Source organism: Tinamus guttatus, unplaced genomic scaffold (genome assembly GCF_059628265.1).
Source record: "Tinamus guttatus ecotype Peru unplaced genomic scaffold, ASM5962826v1 Tinamus_guttatus_pri_ptg000602l, whole genome shotgun sequence".
In the NCBI taxonomy this organism is placed as follows: Eukaryota; Metazoa; Chordata; class Aves; order Tinamiformes; family Tinamidae; genus Tinamus; species Tinamus guttatus.
The window spans coordinates 7,144,085-7,170,771 of NW_028289136.1; the positions used below are offsets into that span (position 1 = coordinate 7,144,085).

Consider the following 26,687-nt stretch of genomic DNA (forward strand, 5'->3'; position numbering starts at 1 on the left):
GTCGGGAACGGGCTGCGCTTTTTTTTTTTTTTCCCCCCGGCTGCTTGGGCTTTGTTAAACCCGGGCCAAAAAAAAAAAGGGGGGGGAAAAAAAAGGGAAAAAAAGGGAATGCCGAGAAGACAAAGGGGCCACTTGGCCGTGCTGGAGCTGCGGAGCGACGGGGCCGGCGAGCGGGACCTTTTCACTATTGCTCGGTGTGGGGACGGGTGGCACGGGGCGGCAAACGGCAGGAGCCCGGGAGAAGGGAGGGAGGGAGGCGGGAGATTAGAAAAAGCAGCTTTTACAAAAACCACTAGAGAATGCAATAAAGTGACCCTTGCACTCCGTGCGTGCGTGTGTGTGTGTGTGGGGAGGGTGGCGGGTGCTGCGTCGCTCGTCCCCGTCGGCGCGTCCGGGGCCGCATCTGCAAGAGAGCGAAGGCGGCTGGAGCCCCGCGGCGGGGACGAGGCCGGCGGCGGCCGCGGGGACGCGCGGGGGACACTTACGGCTTCACCAGTGCGGCGGCACGTAGCTGTAGGCGGGGGTGCCCTGGGCACGGTACGTGGGCACGGACACGGGGTGGGCGCCCAGCGCGGTGTGCTGCGGCGTGGTCAGTAGCGTGCCTGCAAAAGCCACCTCAGATGTTGGGCAAGAACATTGTTGACCCCCCTGCCAGCTTCAACCGGGATTTTGCAAGCCAAACCCGCAAAATTGAGGGGGTTTTGGCTAAGCCAAGGTTGGTGTTTTTGTCCGGCGTCACCAAACGTGGGTGGATGGACATGAAGATTCTTCCAGGAGGAGCTCAGAGGGTGGGAACCCCCAAGGAGCAGCTTGTTCTGCTCCTCCTGGAAGAGCGGTGGGAGAAGCGCGAGGCGTCTTACCTGCCGACATGGCCATGGTGGTGCCGGCCACCATGCCCATGGCCACGCCGTTGGTCCGCGGCGCGGCCACGGGCGCCGGGTAGATGGCCGAGGGGATGCTGTTGGGCTGCACCACGGTGGTGTGATGGATGACGTGGGGCTGTGCCGCGTACACGGGCTGGGTGTAGTAAGCGCCCTGTTGGAGAAGGGGACAAGACAGCCCACAGAATCAACCACGGAAGGGTTGGGGTGGGAAGGGACCTCTGGAGATCACCTAGTCCAACGCCCTGCTCAAGCAGGGACACCTGGAGCATGGGGCACCGGGTGGCATCCAAGCAGGTTTGGAGCATCCCCAGAAGAGAGGGCTCCGGGAGTGCCCCATGGGTGGCAAGCACTCATGGAGACACCTTCAAGCCTTGGAGGTCTCCAGCCCTCCTCCAGACCAGCAGGTTTTACACCAACTGCTGGTTTGAACCGTTGAGGGTGGGAAACCAATGGAGTTCTGCAAAAAGGAGCTAGCTCTTTGCTCCTGGTTCTCCCAGTGTCCAAAGACGCGGAGCAGAGAGATCTGGGTAGATCCCACCAAAAACACTGACACAAAAGACCCCTGAACCATGGGAAGGATGAGGGCAACGGGAGCTGGAAGCAGATCCACATCCCGCACGGGTGAACCAAAGCTTCGGGGACAAATCCCACTGCCTGGGGGTGAAACGGGGCCCATGTCCCAAAACTTTCGGCTGCTCGCTTGCCAAGAGGGACGAGATGGGTGGGAAAGTTTAAAGGTTTCAGACAAAGAGGTAAGATTTCATCATGTGCTCACAGAAGCCTTTAGAAGACCCCCAAAGGTAGGGCTTGAGAGAAGGGGTTGCAGCTCTGCTATAAATTACCACTTTCTTTTGGGAAATACGAAGGGCTGAGCCACGGTGACCACATCTGGGTCACTGGATGCCTTCTTAGCCCACCCCAGCTGCCACCAGGCAAAATCCCAGGTGGGGAAGGTTGCAAGTGCAGGTGAGCAGAACATTACCCATAGGTCCTTCTCCCAGGTGCTCCCTTGCAGGTTTTCTTATGCTATAAAACCTCTCTTTGCTCCTCCAACCATGGAGGAGCCCATGGTTACCTCCAGGTGTGGTGCCCCTTCTGCCTGCAGTGGGTTGGGATGGTATGAGGCTATCAGCCCATCTGAACCCTCAGCTGGGGCTGGAAGAAGAGAGGCTCGTGCCCACCTGCTTCACCAGCATGTCCCACACTGAGCACCAGGTGACATCAGTGGGAATCAGCATGTGGGTAGGTGTCTGGTGGCCCTCGGACTGTGGTTCGGGGTCCAGGAGCTTGGCCAACCCTCCCTAGCGTCTTCTGCACTCGCTGAGTTCTCACATTAGATGGCAGCTTGAGTGGCCAAGTCCCTGGGCCACCGAACAACAGGGTGACAGGGACATCTGGGATGGGGAAACTGCCTCTCTGAGCAGCTTGTGACCCACAGAAGGATTTCTGGAGGACACCAGCCCTATGTTGAATCCCCCAGCCCCTGCAGAGCACCATGACATGGGCACATCGTCATCGGGATCAACCACAGGGCAAAGCTAGCGAGATGCCACCAGCTGCCGGGTCTCACCCAGCCTCGTCAGGTGGCCGGGGTGAGCACAGGACACCTACCTGGGTGTACAGATTCTGCTGGGGGTAGGCACTTCTGATGGGGTACATGGCCGTTTGGTACGGATTCGGAGACGGAGAGTAGGGCGGAGGCGCGTTGTTGCTCTGGGTCGGCGGGACCTTGTAGGGAGTCCCCGCGGTGTACCCTGGCAAGACAAGAGCAGCAAGCGTTGGAGGTGACGGGCACGAGCACACAGGTGCCTAAGTCACCAGTGACACCAAAATCCCCTCAACTGCCCTATGGCTTCGCAAAAAGTGACAGCAGGAGCCGTTCAGCTTCACCCGTTGGCCATGGGTCTTGCTCAGTGTTGGGCTCCTCTTTGCATTTCAGGGCTGCGTGGGCTGCACAAGGTCACACTGCTCTTCCTGCAAGACCTGATGCCACTGGCTCAGAAGATTTTCTGGCAAAACCCCCCAGATTTGTTGGTTTTATTTCAATGTGCCCTTCCTAGAGGCAGGAGATCCCCTAAGCATCTCCACTTCCCTTTGGTGTCTTTCAAAGGGATCTTTCTACTGATGGACTTGTGAGGAAGGCCAGGAAGAGATGAGCTTTCCTGAAGGCTCGAACATGGCAAAGGTTATTTAAGAAACAGCTTAAACCCCCTTTTAAAGCCTCTTCTGAGGCCACCGGGTGATTGGACAGACCACCTTCCTAATGTTTTTGCTGTTCCGGTGTCTTTTTCTGCTTTCAACTCCTTTTTTGCAGAACATGGAGGGTTTGGGAAGTGCCACCTCTTGGTGTCAACCTTCGTTTCAGATGACCCATCAGGAGACACTGCTGGGCTGAACATCACAGGGTTCAACTGCTTCGAATGTGGATGCAAAGATCTCCCTGTGGAGCTCCCTGACTGCCAAATCACGGAGAATTTAGCAGCTCGACTACAGAAGTACTCAGCAGATGTCACCTTCCATGTTTGTAAATGAGAATTAAAAAAAAAATAGAGGAGTTTGCACCGGTTGGTGGCTAAAAATGACTTGCAATCAAGTTTTAATGACCCCAGATGAGATCTGCAGCTCCTGGAAACACGTGCCTGGCAGGTGATTGAGAGCCTAATTGCAACCACCCAAGGCCTCTCGGGATCAGCAAGTTCCCCAGGGTCAGGTGCTGCATTTCAGCAGTGATTTTAAAGACTAGGATTAGACTGGGATTTTAAAGACTAAATTTGGGGCGCCCGATCTGAAAGACGTCTGTTTTTTCCATACAGTCCCCTTTGAAATTCCAAGTAAGCCGATAATCTGGAGTGTCGTGCAGCTACCCAAGGGCACGTCAACCTCCTCTTTCCCTGTCTTCTCCTGCGAGGAATAAGCCTCTAGGGAGGACATCCCAGTCTTGGTTCTGTTGTAGAGCCTGCTGGGAAGCTCCTGCTGTGGAAGGTGGGTGCTGGAGCACCCCAAGGACCCAATCCATCCCAAATAACCCCCGCGTCCAAGCTCCTGGAAAGTGAGCAGAGCGAAATGGGAACAAAAATAACCAGGTAGAACCCCAGAAGCAAAGGTTTCTTTACTGAATGCTGCAGAAGAAGCTTGATAGGTTCTGTTCTCAGTCCCAGTGTCCACGGGGAGGTGGAAGGTGCCCTCGGTGGCACAGGAGGAGGACGTCTGTGGCCAGGCCTGCTTCATCAGAAGTGTAGCTTGAGTGGAGACAGAAAGGAGGTGTTACACCCTGCCAGTACCACGTGCCAATGTTGCAACCAAGCCACCCCATCCCACCTTCGTGTCACGTTTTAACCACCCTCTGCCTTAACTCCTCCTTTAAAGGAGGAGCCCATAGGGGAACTTCATGCTGAGCTTTCTCTCCTGTTGCCTGTTCCTCAAGGAGGACCAATGTTCGGACACCATGAAGTTACCTATCCCCAAACGACCACTTTTCTGATCCAAGCAACCTGTACAGGCATCTCCATTTAGGGACATGGCCAGCTGGGATGGCTTTGGGGACAGTCCTGAAGAGTCTAATGCTTGGAGATGAGCTCCTGGTGGGTGCTGCAGATGTTCGTCCTTGGTAGCCATGACCATCCCATCCCACCCCAATGCATAGCCATAGGAAATGTTGGAGAAACACGCAGCAGGAGCAGGGGCTTTGGACAGATGCCCTGTAATCCTGGCTTGTGGGAGAGTGGTTACAAAGCCGAATGAGACAAGCCAGAAGAACCCCAAGAACCAGCTCTTGTGGGGTTTGAGAAGTACCCACTTACTCTGCTCATCTTTAGTTTTCCAAAAGAGGAAAACTTTGACTTAACTGTCCCAGCGCATCTCTATGTGATGAACCAGAACCAGCTCTGCATTTGGGTCCTTTACCCCATAACTGACCGCGTTCTCAACGCGTATGGAAGAAGGATGGCTGTCCTGGAGCACACGGAGTGGGGATGGCAGGTGGCCAGTGGAGACCTTGTCTTGGAGGTGGCCCTTTCTCAAAGCTGATGGCTCAGGGAGCATCCAATGAGACCCCCTTGCATGTCCTCCAAGACAGCTAGGAATGGGTAGGCTCTCCCAGACCTTTGCAAAAGCTACAGCTCACACAGGTGACAATCCAGCCATGATTATTTAATATCATTTAAGTTCTATCTCCTGCTGCAATCTCCTGGATTGGGTTTAGCTTTTTCCCTAGGCTGGTCAAGGAAAAACAGTTGGATTCCTGGGAAATCTAAAGAGTCATCGAGGAGTCTATGGGTCATGATTCAGAGCACCTCAGGAGAGAGAGGAGACCGATATTTTGTGTCGCAGATGGAAAATTTCTCCAGGGAGGAGCCAGAAACAGGGATGGGGAGCACTCAGAGCCCCCATCCTGCACCCCAGCAGGTCCTCCACCATTCCCGAGGCTGAGGAAATCGCTCGCTGGCTCAATCCAGGCACGGAAGGATCCAGAGCTCTCCTCTCTGCTGCATTATTGATAGCGGCGGCTGAAGCACAAGCCGGTGCACAAAGAGGGTGTCCTACTTTCCAGAAACTAAAAATCCAGTCTTAACGATGGGTGTTAAAACAAAGCAGCCATCGCAGGGCAGCAGAACGCCTCGGAGGGGCATGGCCTTGCATTAATGAAGAAATACAGTATTTTTAAGAAAAATTATTGGCATGCCTTGTGCCTCTGCAGCAGAGTGATTTTAGGTGCTGCTTTTTATAGACTTGAAAGGGAGATTTTTGCAGCAAAATGGTCGTAACCGGCCAGGCTTCAGGTGGGCATCGGAGCTTGCAGCACTTGGGAGGGCTGCTTTAAAATGAGCTGGTGGGGAGTTTAACAGGCTTTGGGGTATAAATCTGCTTCGCACAAATGTCAGCGACTCTTCAGGAAATACTGGACAAAGTGAGGAAGAAATCCAGGCCCATTCTGGCTACGGATTTTCTTTCCCCATGTGGCTGGAGCTGGAGGGACCAGGAGGACCCTGGGTCTCTCCAAAGGCCTCCTCATATCTCATTATGCTTTTCTAAGCAAGGAAATCAAAAGTCTGCAGCACTAAATCTTTTCTTTTCCGATATATTCAGGCTATAGTCCAGCAAATCAACAAGTCACGAGCCAAAGATGCCCTTCCCTTTCCACCCTCCCCTGCAAGCAGCTTTAAGGAGCACGTTCATGAGTTTCTTCTAGACGAGGAAAGTCAGGTGTCCAGTCCCTAAATGCACCAGAGGAACCTTGGCCAAGAAAACCATTTTGCTGATGGCTTTTTCAATGATCCCTAAGGATTGCTGCTGGGACCTTGTCCCAGGAGGCCTCTAAATATAGACCCCTTGTCTATGGCCTGGACTGGGGAGCAGAAGCTCTGGAGATGCCCTCTATGATGGGGCACCTCAACAGCACGTCCTGGGCTGCAACCAGGCTGTTTGCAGCCTGCTATCTGAGAGCAGCCGCGTCCATCTAAGCAAACGCCGATGGGATGTTTTATCCAGCTTGTTTTGCATCCGTTGTCTCTCGAAAAAAACATCTTGATTTTTCTCTTTCAAGTCTATTTTCTTGTAGAGAAGGGGCTGCCGCCAAAGGGTGCAACACTGAGAGATCTGGAGCGCCTGAGCCCAGGAGGGGCTTCAGGAACCGTTTTGCCCAGGGCAGAATCAGATTCGTAAAAATATAATTCAATAAAAACGGGTGGGGAGATGCAAGGAATGGCGAAAAGCCTCTCAGATGGAGGGAGGTCAGAGTCGAGGCTGCCTCCAGAGCCTTGGCTCTGCCCCAAGGACTCCACCCAGGAGCAAGCTGAGGACTCTGGACCATGGCATGTCTCAAAACGCAGCCAAAAAAACCCTACCATGATACCAAAAGGTATCGATTTCAAATCCCGCATGACCCTTCATGGGCAGGAGGGACATTTGTCCACCAAAGAGTTAGAAATAGTGTTTTTTAATGTTGCCCTTTCCTCAACGGTTTAACACTTAAGCATGTTATGCCACCACATTATCATGTCCCAGGATAATTTTTTGTTCTCAATGGAAAACGATCTGTCAGCTTGCTGGCCTTTCCACCTTCCCGTTTTACAATACAGGAATTATTAAAAGTATTATGAATAAAGCATAAACAGAAAAATAATTAAAAAAGAAATGTAAATGTCAAGACAGCTGTGAATGTTCTCCTGATTGTGCATTAAGCCGGGCGACAAAAAAAGAGCTGGCGAGGGGTGACAAAAATGATCAGAGGATTTTATATATGTATATGTGTATATAGCAAGAAAGTCTGGAAAGATTAGGACAGCGCTTCAGAAGGGAGAGTCTGGGAAGGGAACAAAAGGGAGAGTGGCACAAAGAAGACTGACCAGGGCTTTCATTTCCCCTTTCACATAATGCAAATCTAAAGCAACACTCAATTATTTGCATTGCTCAAAAAGAAAAAAAAAAAAAGAAAATCAGTAACTCGAGCCTTAATTAATCCGCAGAACGGCCTGCTGCAAAGTATTGTAGCGATAAAAATACAGCACGAATCAAAGGCAGGCGAAGGTTAAGTTTGTTTAATGAAAGAGAGAACACCCACAGTTACAGCTGCCAGGACAAAAGTAGGAAAAAAATCAAAGTCTCCGTATTTGAGCCCAACGCGTCGTCTTCGAAACGCAATTTTGGGGCTTTTTTTGTTGCATGCAGCAATGAGGAAAGAGAAAATGCCACCTGAGACTGGTGACAACCTGGCATCCCCGCTGGGGAATTATAAATTAGCTGTAATGCTGCCAAGTCTTGGAGCATCTGGAGTCCCTGCAGGGATGTTCCTATGGGACCAACGCAGATGGGTTTTGCCCCAACCGGCAAAGCGGGAAGCTGGTCCCTGGTGGTTATTGCTGGAATTTCTTTCCTGATTATCCCTATCTTCTCCTTGGAGAACCTTTCCTTGGCTGAAGCAGCTTCTTCCGCATGCTCTTCAGATGTCCTTTCTTCCCTGGAAGCCAACCTGGCAAAGCCAGGCCAGGAAATCCACACTCATTTCCACAGGGTCCACAGCACGTAGGAAGCAGAGGGGATTGGAAGACATCAAGTGCCTTTTTCAACAAGAAGCCCAACTCTCACTGGGCATAACCAAGAGTGCAGGAAGCACCAGCCTTGGCATCATGCACGTCCCTCTCCCACAGGGCATCCCACCAGAAGAATTGTCACACTTGGCCACCCTTAGGCTCTGCCGCTAGCGTTACTCATTCTCCTGATGGGTGACAGGGTCCTTCTCAGGTTGTAGATGCCTTTGCATGACTGGTGATGCACAGAGGCTGCCACCGAGGTGTCCAGACATGCACAACACCCCTCCGTGCAGCCCTAGGGGCTAGGGCTATCCCTGGGCTGGTGGTTTCCTTGTTCTCTCTTGGTCTTCTTGACTGTTTCTTCTCAGGCTGGCTTGGGTTATCCCTTTTTTAAAAAAACTTGCATATTTTTATTGCCTTTCTTGGTGGGTGCGAGCAATATCTTTGCTCAAGAGGATCAGCCTAAAAGCCATTCTATGCCACCTTTGCTTCTACACTCTTAGTGAGTCTTAACTTATTCCAGCTACCTATGCCAAGAAAGCAATCCCATAAACCATCGTCCTGGACATCACCTTCTCTGAGAGCATCTTCACTCTATCCAGACTACTTGGGGGAGCTACTATGAGCAGATTCCCATTTCTCACGAGCGTGTAGGACATCCCAAGTAGGATTTGTCAACCCTTTCTCTGCAGGATGGACAGAATGGGCTGAAGGACTCCCTAGGGAAAGTCTTTCCATTGAAAGACTCTCACATTCCTCTCCTGACTCCTGGCTAGGATGGACACCTAACATTTACACAGCTAAAAGTAGTTAAATCCCCCCGCAATGTGGCAATTACTACAGCTGTTTAAAATAGCTGCACATTTCCTAGCCACATGCTTTTTATTCAGAAAATCCAACTGAGCTGAAACAAAAACTTTCCAAGGGAATGTGTGAATTTTGACAAGATTTTCCAAAGAAAAGTATTTCATCTGGGTAAAAGCACAGCATTTCTGAGGTTTATTTCAGTTTCTTTTCTAATACAAATGCCAGTTGGTAGATCATGGGGTCTGTGATGGACAAGAAGCACGAAGGACCCCAGAAAACCTCCTCTCCCTGAAGGGAGCAGATGCTGCTTCTCCCATGGGTGTCCCCTTGACTGTCTCCCCATCCAGAGGCCAAGCTGATGCCTGTAGGATGGACACGGCGTGGCAGGGCCCAAGACAGAAACATCTCCATGCTACTTGGAGGCACTTCGGAGGCATTAACTTTCCTTGGAGTCGGCCTTCCTCCATCTCCACCTTGGTGGCTCCCATCCTACATGTTAGAGCTTGATTCACTCTCCAGCCTTGGCTCCTGGAGACATCAGGCAAGAGGTGCCTCCTTCTGATGCTCTTCAGAGGTGCTAGGTCTTCTCCACCATCTCTTGCGTCCCCATGTGTCTGAGCTCATGTCCCAGCTCCGTAGCACCATGCCAGGGTGCAAACACAGAGTAAGACTGTCCAGTAGGGCTGACTTTTACTTGTCAAGACTTGCTTGGAAAGGCAAACATGCTAGTTTTAGCCTGCTCACTTTGAACTCCCAGCTGCTCACCCGTATTTTTGCATTTTCATCATGCCCAGGCTGACGTGAAGAAGTCCCGCCGTGTCTCCTTCCCCATTGGAGCACAGAGACCGCTAATAAACTTATTTTTTTTACAGGATGGGACTGTTTTCAAGGCTTTCTTTCAATATTCTGGGGGGATCTGAGGGTGGCCAGCACGCATGCAGCAGGGCAAAGCCCTTTCCCAGGTTATCGGCATGTGGAAGCGTGCCGAAAGAGCACTCCAGTAGCACAGGAAAACACGGAAAAAAATAAAACAGATCTCCTGGAGAGGCACCCACAGTGCTTTATTTATTTAACAACTTTGCAAAATAACAGACCTTCGGCAATGTGCAGAAGATGGGATGGGGTTTTGGCAGCGAGCGCCCGGCTCCGGCAGCCGAGGGAGCGGGAACGCGGCGCTCCGAGGAGCAGGACGGCCACAAAGCCCCGCTTTGTGCTCCGGCCCCAGCACCTACGGTGCTGAAAAGGCGCCTTTATTCCCAAGTTTGGAAATCCCTCGGCTTGTGTTTTTGGAGGCAAAAGCGTTCAGAATAAACAGCCCAGACAACCCCCCGCAAAAAAGCAACTGAGTCCAAACATTGACTTTGTTTTTTGTCTCAGAAGTGGGTGCAAGATTTTTTTCAAGCAAAAATGGTCAAAAACAGGAAAAAAAAAGGGCACTGTCCTGATTTTGAAAGTGCTTTTCCAGTCACAGTCCAGGCCTTGCGAATTCTTGGATTTGACCTATGCGATCACCTCCTTTGGAGACACCTCCCTGATAAGCCACTACTGCAGCTAATAAATAGGATTCTGATCTCAGGGTTGCTGTTGGAAAGGCTCTTTCCTCTTCTCATAACACATTCCACCTAAAACATCCTTTGGCCATAGGGCAGAGCAATGTTTGGAAACTGCCCCTCGGCTCTTGATTTTCCATCATCTGTTATCATGGAAAGAGGCTCCCACCCACTGCTCATCTTCTGCAAGTGGAGGCCTTAACCGTGCTTAAGAACCCACCAGCAGTGGGAAGTGTTGCCTGGTCCTTCAAAAGGGTTGGTTTGGGTGAAACACTTCAATGGATGTTTAACTTTAGCTAAATTCTATCCAGAGCAAAAGGCCTAAGGGCCATTTTCTACGCCAAAAAAAAACCCCTCTAAAAATGTCTAGCTTTGGGCTCAAATGAATAAAGACCAAGTGATCCACCTAGCAGAGGAGCTCAAATATTCCTGATTAAATGCAGAGCCTCATTAGTTCATCCTGTGCTGAAGAAAACTCTTTGTGGATGCTGGATCTTACCAGTTAGCAAATACATGGGACAGGAAGATCAAGCTGCTACTCTGAGTCTTTGGTCCCCTTCTGACAGTGTTGTTCCCTTCCTTGTCTTAAAGAAATGTTCTTGGAGAAGGTGAAGAAGGCTCCCGGGATGGACTTTTGTAATAAAACGTGGCTAACGGAAGCAGTCAAATGAAGAATGACTTTGTAGGCAACTACAGGAGGCTCTTGCCCAGCAAGAGGAGCAGCAGGGACAAGGGACAGCAGCAGGGACACTTGCTCAGAAAGGTACATTGTGAAGGACCAAGCGGATGTGGCTCCTGGTACCACACAGGAGATGACAGACAGCACAGGAGGAGGCTCTGCAAGCAAAGACAAGTGGCCTCCACTTGCTACCATGCAAGAGGGACATGACATGGTTAAAGCAGAGGGCTGGAAAAGGCATTTTTATACTAAAATTCTGGAAGGAAGCAAGAGAATTTGCCCAAATGAGGCACAGTGACGGAGAAGAAGGCTCCAGAGAGGGGTCTGAGCTATGGGTGATGAACACCCTGTTGCCTGTCCAGCCTGCACGGAAAGCTGGAAGTGGGAGATGAAGGATATGTTGTGATGGACACGCTGCAGCAGAGCAGGAAATGCAGCTGAATTAAAGGTAGCTTGGGAAAGCCCAGAGGACACAAGACTTTAAGGAGAAAATTGTGGCTGATGCTATCACAGACAACATCAAGGCTAAGAGGGAGCAATTCCTGTGTCCATCTGGGAAGAGATTGCTGCTCCCTGGAAGAGCCATTTCAGGATAGTGAAGGGGAAGGCGAACATGCGATATTCAGAAAACACTAAAAACTGTCAACGTGCAGATATCATAGTGAGGAAGACTGTAAAAATTCCCGAGGTGAGTTTTAAGATATAATTAATGGCTCAAAAGTCCTTCATGACCTGGAGAGACTTTCCCAATGAATGCTGTGAAATTCCTGCAAGAGTTGGCACAGGGAGCACTTAACACAGCAAAATATTTGCCAAATAACACGCAGAGATGGCAGTGTTTGCTACCCCAAGTAGCAGAGGTAAATTCTCCTGCACCCTTCAATCACGTTATCTCCGCACGCAACGTTGGCTTTACCTGGGGCATAGCCGGGGCTGCTGGTCGGATACATGTTTGGGTTGTAGGCTGGGGCAGCTGTCGGGTATCCCGTTGGATAACCTGCAAGGAGAAAAGGAGAGACGTTATGCAGCAAGCAAGAAGATGAGATCCCTGAAAGCAATCAACTGCCAGCAAAAAGCCCATGGGCATAGCCAAGATGTAGAGCCCAAGTGTCTTCTCCAACAACCAGGGCACAAGGCCTACGACTGCGTTCCACAGGATTTCCCTTGACCCACTCAGTATTTAAGTCTTATTCCCCTGGAAAGCGAGAACACCAGTGGGTTGAAGGTACGCGGGAGAAAAGGACCCAGAAAACACACACCGAATGCACAATTTGGTGATGAAAAACCACAGCCATGAAGTGCTGAGCCCCCTCTCCTCCTCCGGGAGCAGCAAGGACTTCCAATCCCAATGGGGGAGTTCAGCACCTTGCCCAGGGCCTTGGTCCTCGGCACCTCTACTCTACTCTACTCTACTCTACTCTACTCTACTCTACTCTACTCAAGCTTCTTGCTAAAGGGTAGATGAAGACATTGCATGAAAACAGGTCAACCCCCGTGCTCACTCATTCCTGCCCAACTGCAGGTCTGAAGAGAGATCCATTTTCCTGCCAAACTGCCAGAGAGGAGCATGCCGGGTACCTCGTACCGCCTGAAGACACCATGAGAGGTTTTAATGGATGTTTCGAGAAAGGTTATAGAGGGTCTTTGGTTTCCATCATCTTCATTCATGTCTACCAGAGGACTTCAGGGGAAATCATCTAAGCAGGCAGCTACAGAGTGGCTGGGTCAGCTGGCATCCAAGCAACCTCAACAGCATCTACAGAGGACCTGAGGGTCATGATGGACATCCATACACCACACAGGCCTCTTGCATCAGGCTCTAACTTCCTTGGAGGTCCTCATCTCCTGTGAAGACCACAGAGGACAATCTCTGCACCTCACTCTGCCTGCTGTTGCTTTTCTTCACACTCCTTTCATTTTTTCTGAGGCTTTTAAAGACTGCATATGGTAACACTCAAATAACTCCCTTCCTCCTTACTTGCTTCCTACATAAATCCCTTTTAAACCAAATGGGCCACATTCATCTTGGCTTCCTGCTGCCGGCATTTGGCTTTGCTCGGCTTGGAAACCTCACGGCCATTTCCCATGTTTATCCATGTATCTCCCTGGCCTCCGGCCCGGAGGCTGATCCAGTTTGGTGGCCTGCAATGGGCATCCTCCCCAGTGTCTCCACGCCAAGCTCCACCGACACCGTCTCCTGCTTGCCAGCAAAGATTGGGAAAAGGCAATTAGCCAACAGATTCCCACCCCTGCTTCGGTGCTTTATTAAATACAAGCAAGCGTGGGGCTCTGCTCCCCGTCCCGGGAAGACGAGCACATTATGATCCCTCCATCCCACGTCCATTAATTGACTCTACTCTAAGACCTGGCACCCACCACACAACCTACGACTGCAGGAAAAGATTTCAAAGTTAATTTGAATACATCTAATTCAACACTCACGACCACTGTACTGGAATAAATGGCTGTATGTTCTACCCTCTCATTTTCATCAGTGATATATTTGGCGTCTAAATCAGGTTAATTAAAAATTGCTGCAGTCACTGCTGGAGAAGCAGCGGTTTGGCAGCTTTTTATTTTAGGCTGTACATAAAACCAGGCTGTCACTGCATGTAGGAATACACAGCGCTGCAGCAATCAAGAAGCTCCTCGGAAAGATATTTGGAGACTCCGTGATTGCAGGCGGGATGTTAACACTGAAGATCTCAACGCAAAATGCCAAGTCACGGGCTGGTGAGATGACCATTTCCCTTCCCAGCACATTAGTGCTCCAGTGTCCCTCAGATTCCCACTCTCCTGCGACCTCTGGTCCATGAAAGGCATTGAAATATCAGCCCTGATGCCCACGTTTTGGAGAATCACAGAAGGGTTGAGGTTGGAAGGAACCCTGGAGATCATCTAGTCCAACTCCCTGCTCAAGCAGGGTCAACCATAGAACGTTGCCCAGGGTTGTGTCCAGCTGGGGAGCACAGCCTGGCCAAAACCCTCCCATCCCCATCCTCACCAGCTGCTGGGCATCCCCTTCGCAGGTCAAGGCTGCTGGGACATCAGGTGCTCATTGATGATGGGCACTACCTGGACAAGAGCCTCCTTGGAGCATCAGGTATTTTGCATCTTTGTGGCAAGTCACTCCACAAAAATAGGTCCTGAATCCCTGAATACCAGTGCAATACACCTAATAATCCTCAAATCAAGGACAATCATTACATGTGTGGTCCCATGGGGTACCAAACTGCCAAGGTTTCATTGTGCCCATCACCAGCATTCACCACCTATCAAATTCAGCAAAGAAACCTCTTTCTACTCAGACCAAAATTTCCAATGTTAGATCTGCAAGGGAGAAAACAAGCCTGAAATAATCAGGCCATTCTACTTTGGGGGTCTGACCAGGCAAATGTGGCTTTCAGTAATGTTTTTCGCACATTCAGAGACTATTTCAAGCAGATAGAGACAAGCCTGTACTTTGCACGTCCGCTTTCTCTTTTTGGGATGTAGCTTCTGCTCAGCAGGGCTGGCTCTTGCTTTTTGTGATGGCTTTTGCTGTTTTGAAAGGAAGTTATGGGCATTTGCAGAACACTTCTGCTTCAAATAACCACCTTTTCCTATCAAAAAAGCTTTAATAGCATTGGATGTGAAAAGATGCAGTCAGGCCCACTCTTCCTCCCACCTTGATCACATCAACCTTGATAAGTCCTGATCTCCAGCAAGAAAAACTGTCCTCTCTAGTTGAAGGGGAAATGGGGATGGAGAAGGTACACGGGAATCGATGTTGATTTGTTCCTTTCTGAACACACCAAAAGATAAGAAGGTATCCAAAGCGCTGGCAATTTGGACCAGGGGGAAGGTGTTTGCAAATCCTCCGCATTCAGAAGTCGCTAGGTTTAAAAATATAAGAGCGATTTCTACACTTTATTTGCTTCCTTGTTGTCAAACATTATGATTTGTGTTTGCTGGCTCTTCACCACCACCAAAATGATTGTGAACTGACCTCCTTGAGAACATCAAAGCCACCGTTCCCACCACGGCAGCCCTACGGGGGTAAGAAAAAGTGCCAAAGCAGCCTGGGTCCTGCTTTGGCTTCTCCCATTGATGTCCTACAAGACCTTGTGTAAGTCCCTGTCCCTCCCTGTGACTCTGCTCCCTTCCTACCACCTCTGCCTGGTCTCTTTACCTTGCAGCACACATCAAGCAGGGCAACCACTTGGTCCTTGCTGAGCTCTAATGATCTTCATGGACTCCCTGCTGGAGACTGAGATAAGCAAATCTTAGGGATAGAAAATGTCCTTTACTCTGTGCTTGTCTCGATGCATAAAATGACTCCATCTCTGCTGGGGCTCGGGGCCTTGCTACAGTAATGATGCAGGAGCTCAGAAAATTAAATGAAAATACACTGAGCAAGATCTATTATATGCCACCAAGAAGAAATCAAAAGTTGCTTTCTGGGTTGATTTTAATCCAATATCCTCGCTGCAATCAATAGAAGTGGAAAACCCGATGCTCACTTCATACACTCCCCAAGGAAAATACTGGGGACCTGAGACACCAACTAAACTAGCTCCAAAATTAAGGTGCAATGACCAGCTGCACAAAACCAAGCACATCCCAACTCCGCTCTCCCTCCGGGACACGCACAGCTCAAGGAGTCGCACCGGGAAAGAGCCTGGGAGGCAAATTATAGAGACTGGATTTGGATGCTTTTAAGTAAGCGCTTTGATTAGCCCCATCTGCATCCCAGTGATACTCTGCACACTCATAACCAAACAGGTAGCTCCTATATCCAGCTATATGTGTTGCCTGTAGGCAAACAGTTGTGCTTGAGGCTGTATCTATAAGCACACGGCTGTGCAGGAGGGCTTGGAGGCTGCGTTTAAGACACCTTTTCCCACCTTTGAGGATAATTCGCTTCCATTCCTCAACTCCAACCATGCTCCCAGCTGGCAGCAGGTCCCAACGGGCCGTGGACGCTGCTGGATGCATCCGTATGCTGGCAAAGCCACACGGAGGAAGCGGAGGAACATCGGAAAAAAGGAATGGATGTGTCAGCACGGAAAGGCTGGACCGTGCGGCAGCTCGCGGGGTGGGAAGGATTAAAGAGTTGAATAGGCAGCAATAGAGGGGAAGGGCTTATTTGGGGTCATCTGGGGATTAGGTTGGCTGTTGCCTTTCATTTGCCCCGAGGTCTGAAATTCAGTTCACTCATCCCCAGCCCTGAACCTGACAGCAGAGAGGCTCCTGTTCCCCCTTCCCTCGAGCTGCTGGGAAAAGCCTTGCAATGTCCTGCGTAGGGATGCTCCCAGGATGAGGAACACCAGGCACGAGGGACTGAGGGCCACCAAAGCCCTCATTGCAGATGGTCCTGGCCTGCAGCAAAACAGCAGGGGAGGTTCCTGAGCCGTCCTCAAGCACCGGCTCCAACAGCGCTGCCGTAACACGGTCGGATGCAGCAAAGGCAACGATGACCTGGGAGATCCACAGCTGGACCTGATGGCCCTGGGTGGACGCACAGATGGATGGTTACCCAGGAGCGGAAATACATCCAAGGCAGTTGGGATGTGGGATGAACGAAGCCTCCAGAACCTTGGCTAAACATCGGCTCATGATGAACCGCATTGCTTCCCACCTTAAGGCCCTGCCTATTTGGATTAGCAGAAGATATTCAGGTCAAGTTTCCAAGGTGAATTCCCAATTCAAAGGTCTCCTCATTTTTCCACCACCTACCAGGAAGGCCTCAGCACACGATGCCAAAGCAACAACCCTCTTGATAAACTGGCAACTTGCCCTGTGTGTCCGGAGGTTATAGCTTGATGAGAACTTCCAGACCCTGGAAAACCAACGGTGTGTGGACTGAGAGACACACTGGCTACTTGCCAGCCCCCTCCAGGGCTGGATTTGCCCCCTCATGGAGCAGAGTGCCAACAGGAAGCCAAGTTATTTGATCTGTTTTCTGCCTAGAGGAGGTTTAGAGATAAATAGGTCTGGTCACTCTAACCCAGAATTGCAAAGGCACACGGCAAACCTCCCTGTAATGCAAAAAATAATGGATTTGTAGTATCCTGCATTCCTCTTCGTGGATTTGGGCTATTTTCCGTGTGCCAATGTCCCAAAAGACACACACACACGAGGTGACAGGGCGCAGGCTGTTCAGGGATCACTGCAGACTTCAGAGAGGCTGTAGAGGCTCCATCCTTGGCAGTTTTCAAAACTGTCTGGACAGGATCCTACGCAACATGCTCTACGTGACCCTCTTTGAGCATTAGGGTCGGACTAGATGATCTAAATGATCTGCAGAGGTCCCTGCCAACCCCAACCGTTCTGTGACACTGTGACCTTCTCCTGGGGCTCTGCCTGGGACCTCTATCCTGCAGGTCTGATGACACAGAGAACAACTCCGGTCATTATTGCCACTGGGGTTCCTCAGTCCATCCCACCTCCACGTGCAAAACCTCATCCAGCAGATCCACAACATGGCAAGAGTCCCAGGATGGACGAGGATTCAACCCCTCCAGACTCACATGGATGGGGTCATTCAAAAGGAGCTTCATCCATCCTCAATGAGGAGGCTAAAGTTATAGGAGATCATAGAATCACAGAATGCTTAAGGTCAGAAGGGACCTCTAGAGGTCATCTAGTCCAACCCCCTGCACACGCAGGGTCACCTAGAGCATGTGGCACAGGACTGCGTCCAAGCGGGTTTGAAGATCTCCAGAGAAGGAGACTCCACAACCTCTCTGGGCAGCCTGTTCCAGGGCTCTGGTACCCTCACTGTTAAGAAATTTTTCCTTAAGTTCCTGTGGAACTTTTGGTGCTTCAGTTTGTGGCCATTACCTCTAGTTCTGTCAGTGGCCACCAGTGAAAAGAGGCCAGCACCATCCTCCTCACTGCCTCCCTTGAGGTACTTCTAGACACTGCTCAGGTCCCCTCTCAGCCTTCTCTTCTCCAGGCTGAACAGGCCCAGCTCCCTCAGCCTCTCCTCATAGGGCAGATGTTCCAGGCCCCTGATCATCCTTGTGGCCCTGCGCTGGACTCTCTCCAGCAGCTCCACGTCCCTCTTGTCCTGTGGAGCCCAGAACTGGACACAATACTCCAGATGTGGCCTCACTAGGGCTGAGTAGAGGGGCAGGATCACCTCCCTCGACCTGCTGGAGACACTCTTCTTAATGCACCCCAGGATCCCATTGGCCTTCTTGGCCACGAGGGCACACTGCTGCCTCATGGTCATCAAGCAACACTCTCAATACTGAGGAATATTAAACCAGTACAACTAAAGGCAGGTACAAGCTCAGCTATCAAAATTAATAAAAACTGGAGCAGATAAAGCACTTGGAATTACTTAAAAAAAAAGGAACTAATATGGTGATGTGAATGTTTCACAGAGGCTTTCTGGTTATCTCACTCCAAAGTCGTTCTTCAAAGGAGGTTGTTGTAGAGCTAAGACTCTGCGGGACTTACGTACTCTTGAAATTCCTGGAAACTAAAATAAATTGGATTTTCTTTTCTAAAAAGAGACCAGATGGTTGCATCCTTATTTCAGCCTTCCAGTGGCAATTGGCTAAATGAATTGTTCCTTAAAACACCAATTTCCAAAACGGGCCACTTTTAATTTTTCAAAGATCATTTCTGTTGGCCATTATCTGATTATTGCCTATGTTGCTACAAGCAGCCTAAATTAATTTGCAAGCCAAAAATATTCTCCTTCATCCCTTTTCCTAGCAGCTCCAGAGCAGCGATGCACTCTCTACAGCAGCAGTATTACAGAGATTTGTACAATGACAGATAATAAAGTCCCTTCTAGGAGGACAAGGCTCTGTAGAAAACCACCTTTCAACCCATCGGAGCGCTGTCATGGATCATCCCGTGCTTCTCCCAGCATCTGATCGCTCATTCCCACCCCGGCATGAAGCTCTGCCACCCACTTATGGGTGTAAAAATAGAAGTAAAGCTGAGAGCAAGGGTGGCACTGAGCTCAAAAGAGCAAGTTAATGGACAGGTGAGACTTCAGCATCACTGGAAAACCTCCTCTCATGCTCATGGCTTCATCGTGCCAAGGAATCAAGGGACTTTGCAAGACCAAAAAGATACCAGGAAAATGGCAACAGCACTGCTTGGACACGTGCACTCTTCATCCTCTCTTGCTCAGGAGAAAATTTGGTTTTAGGCCATTCCATAAAGTTCAATATTGTTACAGGCTGTAGGCCATAGGAGGTAACTCCCATTCCCATTTTAGTTCCATCTCACTTTTATTTCCTACCTATATCCACAAAATAAAGCAACACCCAGAAAGCTCGCGGGCCTCACTGCAGCCATCTGGCTTCAGGAAGCAAAAGTCATCTTGAAAATGAGAAGGCACTGTCTGAAAATATTAGTAAGATAGTTGGATTATTTAAGTCACAGACTATAAATAAAGCTCAGCAACAGGACCTGACAGGCTGTCAATCAACATAACGTCTGGGCAAGAGACATGTGTCACATCCCTCCCCATGTTAAGGCAAGTCTCCATGGTAAAGAAGTTCCTGCAAACTATTTAAGTCATGCAAGATTAATGTTCCCTGTAATTATTGACTTTCGTCTGGATTTGATTAATCCAAAGCAAGATATGAAGAGTAGTAATGTTGGCATAACACTGCAGCTCCGCAGAAAGCCTAAGCCCTGGATAAAGAAGCCATTAAAGTTTTCCTTAAAACACTGAGCTGTGGCTCCACCCTACGTAATAATGTTCACTTTGGAAACACTGGGCTGGAAGGATTAAAATAATTTATGATGGCAGAAGACTGAAAAATGTATAGGAGACCAAGGCGCAACCCTCTGATTCTCCCTTGGAGGAATAACACACCTGAAAAAAAAAAGGCCAATCAGCATCTTTTTCTTCTAGACGTGAACATTAAGGCTCAATGAGATGATGCTGTTGCTTGCACAGAAGGTCCATGCCAGAAGTTGGATAAGGACCACGGGTCCCCATCTGCCAAGTCACCACGACACGGTCCAACAAACTGGTGCTCAGGCAAAATGAAGTGGGGGCCACAAGGACTGGGCCATAAGATGTATGGCTGAATAAGTCATCAGGTTGTAGTGATTCCTCCGGTCTTCAGATCCTCTCCCAATTAATTCCCACCACGGAATCCCTTCCCACCACAGATGCTGAGCATGGAGTGGAGGTTTTCACGGCACTGCCGGCTCCAGAGCAGGAAAGGCCAGCTCGGACCGCACGGTTTTCCATGGGAAATGCAGTCTGCTCTCTCCCGCACGCATCGCTTCACATTCACCAACGCTAAATTTCATCATCAGGCCATTTCACTCTGTCTCCTGAGAGCCTACCACGAGCCTTCCTATTTGGCCCTCATCTCTACTGGCCTGAATAATTGAAGACCACGAGTCAACGTGGTCTCCTCAGCCCGTGCTCCCTTTTCCAGGTCAGTTATGAAACCGTCGCACCAGCGCAGCTCCCAGCCCAAACCTCTGTAGAGCACCGTGACCTTCTTCACCAAGAAACATTGTGACTTGCTCTAACCCCCAAGCTTCCAGTTGCTTCCATCTCATCCTGCAACTGCTTCCTTTCTTTAAGCAAATCTCCGCTTTTCCTATGCAGAAAACCCTTGACGACGTGGCCTCCTGCATCCACATGCTTGCTGGCATCCTCGGAGAGCGGCCGTAGGGTTGGGAGGCCTTGACCCGCACCACCCCAAGACTTGGCTACTGGTTTCCTTCTTCATCGTTGCTCTTTTAGGGCTTGAAAATCCATTTCAATGCATGGTTTTCTCCGAGTAGACCCGGAGAGACAAAGTGAAACAAGGGTTATGCTTTGCAAAGGGACCGCGCTGCCTTTTTTCTCCCAAAACACCACATCCTACATGTCCTCGGGGTCAAACCTGCTCTGCTCAGCAGCAGGGGAAGCCTCCACAGTGAAGCAAAGCTGGAAGGGCATCTGCAGATGCATCAGAGCCACCAGAGCTAAAGGTTGAGTTACTGGCATCAAAAATTTGAGGTCTCACGTAGACACGAGTGATGATTTTGCAGACTCTGCAGCAAGGTGCTCATGGTGAAGGGAAGCAGTAGTAGGAGATTACCACCACTTCCCATTTTTCTTCTTTTTGCATGCTTTGATTCAATGTGCCAGTTTGGAATTTACACTACCTGCTTTAAAGGCAGGTCCAACATCCAAGCCCAAAGCATCCCCAGCCCATCGGAGTTGGACTAGGTGATCTGGGGTTGGACTAGAGGATCTCCAGAGGTCCCTTCCAACCTCTACCCTTCTGTGATGTGTGTCTGTGGATCAACCTCGGTCTACCTCAAGTCTACATCAATTCTTGTGTGTAGACAAGAATTAATGCTACAAAACCCACCCTGTAATTCAGGATTTTTTCCTATAAAGCAAGTTCCACCTTGCTTCCTACCTCTGTGGTGTCCAGACCATGCTCTCCCTTGACATCGGTATCATCCTCCCCATCTCTTCACACCCAGTTTCCAAAGACTTTCCACTTCTGCACCAAACATTTCCTACTCTTGAGCAAGATCTCTCAGGGCAAGAGCAATAGGCAATGCCTGAGCGCTCATTAAAACATTATGGTGATTCTTGTTGGGGGAAAGAAAAAAGAAAAGTAAATTAATAAACACACAAATAAATAAGATTTAGCCTAAATAAAATCCTACCTTGACAAAAACACCTTGTGCTGCAAGAAGTCACGCCAGAGTTAAATTCAGCAAGGCTGAGGCTTTGGGGTTCACGACATCCTTAACTTGGGTGTTGAATTTTTAGATGCTAATCAACTTGCAACCGCCCATATGGTATTTGGGACATTTTGGACTCAGCCCAAGGCCGCGAATTGCTCTCCAACGCATTAGCTCTAGACAAACACGGCGGCAGATGGGGCGCACGCAGAATATGAGCAAAGCCAGGGTTTGGGTGCTAAAAGGCTTAATGGGTCTCTCTGGAGAAGCCAGGCCAGGCGCTTAGTTTGCAGTCACGCTCGGGGAATGCTGAGGATACGCAGGGTTTGAACTGGCAAAACTCCACAGTAGGAGCTCAAAAAAAAAAGCTCAAGCAAAAATAAAGCCTAATTTCACCAGCTAAGGAGGGCAAAAGGGAGCGCTGGACGTTGGGAAAAGAGATCAGCTCATTCCCGTGGGAAAAGAGAAGGGATTGGAGCGAAGCATCCTTGGTGCTCCTGGCGCCAAGGCGCTTTGCAGCCCATATTTTTGGAGGGTCAAAGAGCTGCATCGCATGTGAGGGAGGTTTTGTGACACTGCGTTGCTGAGGGGATACGTTACCTTATCATTACCTTCACGTGCTGCAAAATCCACTAGAACTGAAAAAAAAGGCAAAACTCCAAGAGTCCTCAAGAGAAAGACTGAACCAAAGGGACTAAGACATTGCACGGAGACCCAGTTCACCCAGCTTGATGACCTTTCTCTGATTTGAGCCCATTCCTTGCTTGATATATCTTCAAAGAGACCAGAAGCAGAGATTCAAAGGGGCCAAGAAGACAGAGGACCAAGGTCATCCAGCTAGCCTGTCCTCCACATCAAGAGAAACCAAAGCAGAGCTCCCTCGAGAAGCTCGCTATCTCTGGAATATCTGTGCTCTATACAGGATGCTCCTAGAACAAGGTTTGTTTTTACCATAACTACACAAACTAGCTCCTAGCTTCCAACAGTTTTTTTTTAAGGTAAATGCTATAGGAGGGATACCTTGAATCAGCATTCTTCTGAGGAACATCAATAAAATCAGCCTCATAGTGACCAAACAAAGCCAACAAAACAAGTTTGAATTTACAGAGTTTGCTCCTTAAAACACACACGGACACATCACTAGGTTCATCACAAATGACCACACATTTTAGCAGTATCAAGAGAACGATGAGAACGAACACCACCTATGGGCCTATGATCACAAAGAAGGTCCCGGGTGAGGCATTTCCATGCACATTATTCACCAAATAAAGTTCCACATCAGCAGCTAAATATCCTGATTTTATCAGACTAACTGAGAACAAACATCCTTAGGGAACACGCTCCAGAGTTTTGCTCCTTCTTTGAAACCTTAGCGAGTGACAATACCAGGTCCTTTGGCAAGTCCCTTTTGCTAAAATAACCTTTGGAGTCTTCCATAGCCAGAGCCTGCTCAATGCTAATGAACTTATGTAGATTTGCAAGCACTGAATCAATACATTACAATTAATTTGCACTGAGCCATCACCTTGCAAGGTCTTCTATCATATCTTTGTCTAGCAGTCGGTAGGGAAAACTGTGACTGAAGCTTCATTTTTCTGGTAACCTCGCCTGCTTCCTCATGCCAATAATGAGTCATACCTAAGCTTTCACCCCCAAAATAAAATAAAATGACATATTAATACCAAGAGATCAATATAGCCTTAACAGAAATCTGAAGATATGAGATCTGAAACACAGCAGAAGTTAAGAGGAGTCCTACCACAGCTATGGACAAGCCAGCTTTCTACCCAGCCATAAGCCCACACAAACTTATATGAGGGCACTACTGAGCTGGTACCGTGACCCAGAGGTGAAATGATTCATTTGCAAATAGCAAAGAAATGGGGAGCGAGATGGAGAACTGCAATAGTCACCTTCAGAGTTTCCTTTCTCCTAGAACAAGCTCATGAGAGCTCGGGAAGAACTCCAGCAGCCTTTCCCTGCACGGGGGAAGCACTCGAGGGAATGTGTCGCGTTTGCGGAATTTCATCTCTGGGCTGTTTTCAAGACGCCTTCGTTGTTTTCAAAGCAACCGCCCATGAACTCAAAAATTAGGAAATTCACGATCCAGCTTTTTTTCATGGAGAAAACAGCAGCGATGCCTTCACAGCACTCAGAGAGATGCAAGAGCCAAATTATGAGGAAAGACCAAGTAAATTGCTAATGCCTAAATCACAGGGTGGGACAAGTCATAGTGAAATGTCTTTTTGCATTTTGATGAAAGATGAGTTTTGTGTCACGTATTCTCATCTTCCTCTGCCCTGTGGTGTCCAACAAAAGGATAGTTCAGTTCTGGCTTCAGAACGGTTGTTTCGCTCCACATGGTGACCACCAGCTATGGCACATGGTTGTCCTCTGGCACCTCTTCTGTCCCAATCCCCATTTGCAACACGCTGGGCAGCATCAACAGCTCAAGTGGCCTCATCTTCTCATCATCAGGCTCCATCACACCAGCTGGAAAGTGGATGTGGGCAAGAACATGGAAGAAAGAAGCAAGGCATGACCTACCAGTGGTGTAGTCAAGCCAAAGCTTCTCAAGACAGTGTGTCTGGTTGCCTTGTTCAACATAAAAGATGCTCAGGGATCAACTTTTTGCCCATTTTAGCCAGCACTTCAGCCTCTTCCCTTTGCAAAACAGAGCAGGCTTGCTCCTTGGCATGGCTCCACCATCCCTTCCACAACACAATTTCCCCAAATAACAGGTTCCTCACATGAACACTCAGCTCCTCCTTTTTGTTTGACTTTCACAGAAATTAGGCTTGAAGAGGGCCCTCACAGCACTTAGACCTATGCATGTTGGAGACACGGAAGGTAATAAATAACAGGAATAAATAGGGAAGGTAATAAATAAATAACTGCTCTATGTCGTGCTCAGATACAAATTACCCCACTCCTTCCACAGACTGAAATAAAGAGGAAAATTGTCTCTTCCAAATGGATTCAGTATAGCTGGGAAAACAAAAAGTCCCAGTGCAACACGGGTTCAGGGCAGCATTGCTCTGTAAAGACATCTAAAACCCCTCAATTGCAAATGTCAAGGAGAAGAGATGACCTGAGGCCAGTTCATCACTGTCACGTCTCCGGTTGAATAAGTTTTAACTTTTCCCCCAGGCAGCCTCCTGCTGAAATGTAATAAAAAATGCACGAAGACATGATTCCTTTTTCTACAGGAGATTTTCTTCCCATCAAAACAAACTAATGCATAACACCTTAAGAGTTTCAATCTCAAATAGGTTCTAGAGGGCTCTGCTTGCTATCAGTCACAATTAAAGATGCTCTTAATGAGTCAAAAGAGGAAGCAAAGCTTTATAACAGGATATCTTGTACAAAAGGGAAAGATGATTTTTATTCCAATTAACCTAAATTACGAGGCCAACTTGGAAGGAGAGTTTTCTTCTTTTAGAATAAATTGCCTTTTGAGTGATTAGGGCAAGAAAAATGCCAGCACAGGCTGTAAGAGATTGGATGGAGGGCTATAAGATTATATAGGATGTGGAGATGCAAGTGCTTAGAACTGATCCAATTCTTGTGTTTACCAGTTTCTCCTTTTACTTGATACCAGGCCATGGCCCACGCTGGCACAAGGATTCAGATGTTGTTCCTTGCTGAAAATACTACCATTTGCTTATGGCTCATGAGTAAGCTGCAAGAAAGGATTCTCAAAGCATTGTGTGAAACCACCAGAAGAACCTTGAGTTGATGGAGAAGCTTAATAACCATATGGGTACTCACTCCTCTGCTACTTCCAAGTTTACAGCTTCCTCTGGGGTGCCCACAAACTGCTTCTGGTCTCTCTTCCACATCTAAGGTTTTATCTTGGCTGACCTCATCTAAAAATGCAACTGCAAACACCATCTCAGTGCAGGTTATTGCACACCTACCTTTCCAGCTCAGGGCTGTTGACATGTAGTTGAGTGTAGACACTCAAAGAGTTGGCCACCTGATGGATCATCCTACCAAGGAGGTAGACGTAGCTCCACCTTGCCTCCACCAAAGCCCCTGCCACCTCTTGCTTTGCCTGATACTCTGGACATCACCATGACCTTCCCCTGAGCTAGGACAGCTCTTTTGCACCCAAGACTTGCCCAAGACTTCCAGATTTGCCTTGTTGACTTCATCCAACATCTCAACCACCACCATCCCCTCCTTCTCTCAATTTAACAACTACAGCCTTCCCCACAGCTGATCCTCGTCCTCTTTACAAATTTCTCTTCTCATCACAGATAACCCTCCGGCCCTGCCAAAACGCCCACATTTTCATTTTGGAATATCAAGGCTTTTGCACCAGACCCTTTCAAAGGAAAGGAGCTGAGCGAGGAACAACCAGTTCAAGCTCTGGGTATTTCCCCATTCGGCTCACAAAAAGTGAAGGGGTGACGGTCCTCCCCCCGTCTCGAGTCTCGTCTGCAAATTTTAATTGCTTTTCTGACATCTACCGAATGTAATCTTCTTTCCTTGTTGTTACTAGGATTAGGGCAGTGCGGAGGTAAAGCTATTTTTGATTAATATGGAAATCAGAAATTACTTTCAAGAGAAAACTGGGGACTGCTCCTAATGCTACTTTATCTTTGGGGAATTAAAAATCTAGAGAGTAACAAGAGCGAGTGTGCAGATCATGACCGCTTCCGAGCGCGGCAAAATAGACTTCAGCCATCTAAAAATCTGTTCTGATGGAAAAATGAGATTAATACACATAGGAAAGGGCTCGAGCCGAAGGCAAAGGCTTCAGCCTCCACCACATGGTGAACATCAGTTTACCTGAGACCATACGGCGCTGGGCTATTGCACAAAGTTAAATGGCTAAATTTGTTGCCTCTTTAAACCTTTTCTAGCCCATGTTCAACTCTTCCCCAGACCCTCCTGCTGAATTTCCAATGCACAAAAACTTTGAGCAACCCATTGGCCTCCACCTCCTGCTGCTTGCGTCAGCTGAAGCCTTTGGAGATAAACGCCGGGCTGTTTTGGATGACGAAGCTAAGGTTATATCCAAACCACCTCTGCTATTGAAGGGCCTTTCTTTTTTTAACCTCTATTA

At 48.9% G+C, this 26,687-nt stretch overlaps 1 protein-coding gene across 2 annotated transcripts in view; it reads right to left on the reverse strand.

Moving 5' to 3' along the window:
- Positions 1–355: 355 nt before the first annotated feature.
- Positions 356–26,687, reverse strand: part of FAM168A (family with sequence similarity 168 member A) — a 122,295-nt gene continuing 95,963 nt past the window's right edge. For both annotated transcript variants that reach the window (XM_088535009.1, XM_088535010.1), the window contains 6 exons: positions 11,865–11,945; positions 3,998–4,123; positions 2,496–2,638; positions 861–1,035; positions 486–602; positions 356–403 (listed from right to left, as the gene is read on the reverse strand). In XM_088535009.1, the coding sequence (XP_088391135.1) occupies positions 490–602; positions 861–1,035; positions 2,496–2,638; positions 3,998–4,123; positions 11,865–11,945 (638 nt within the window). In that variant the 3' untranslated portion in view covers positions 356–403; positions 486–489. The remainder of the gene's footprint in view (positions 404–485; positions 603–860; positions 1,036–2,495; positions 2,639–3,997; positions 4,124–11,864; positions 11,946–26,687) is intronic.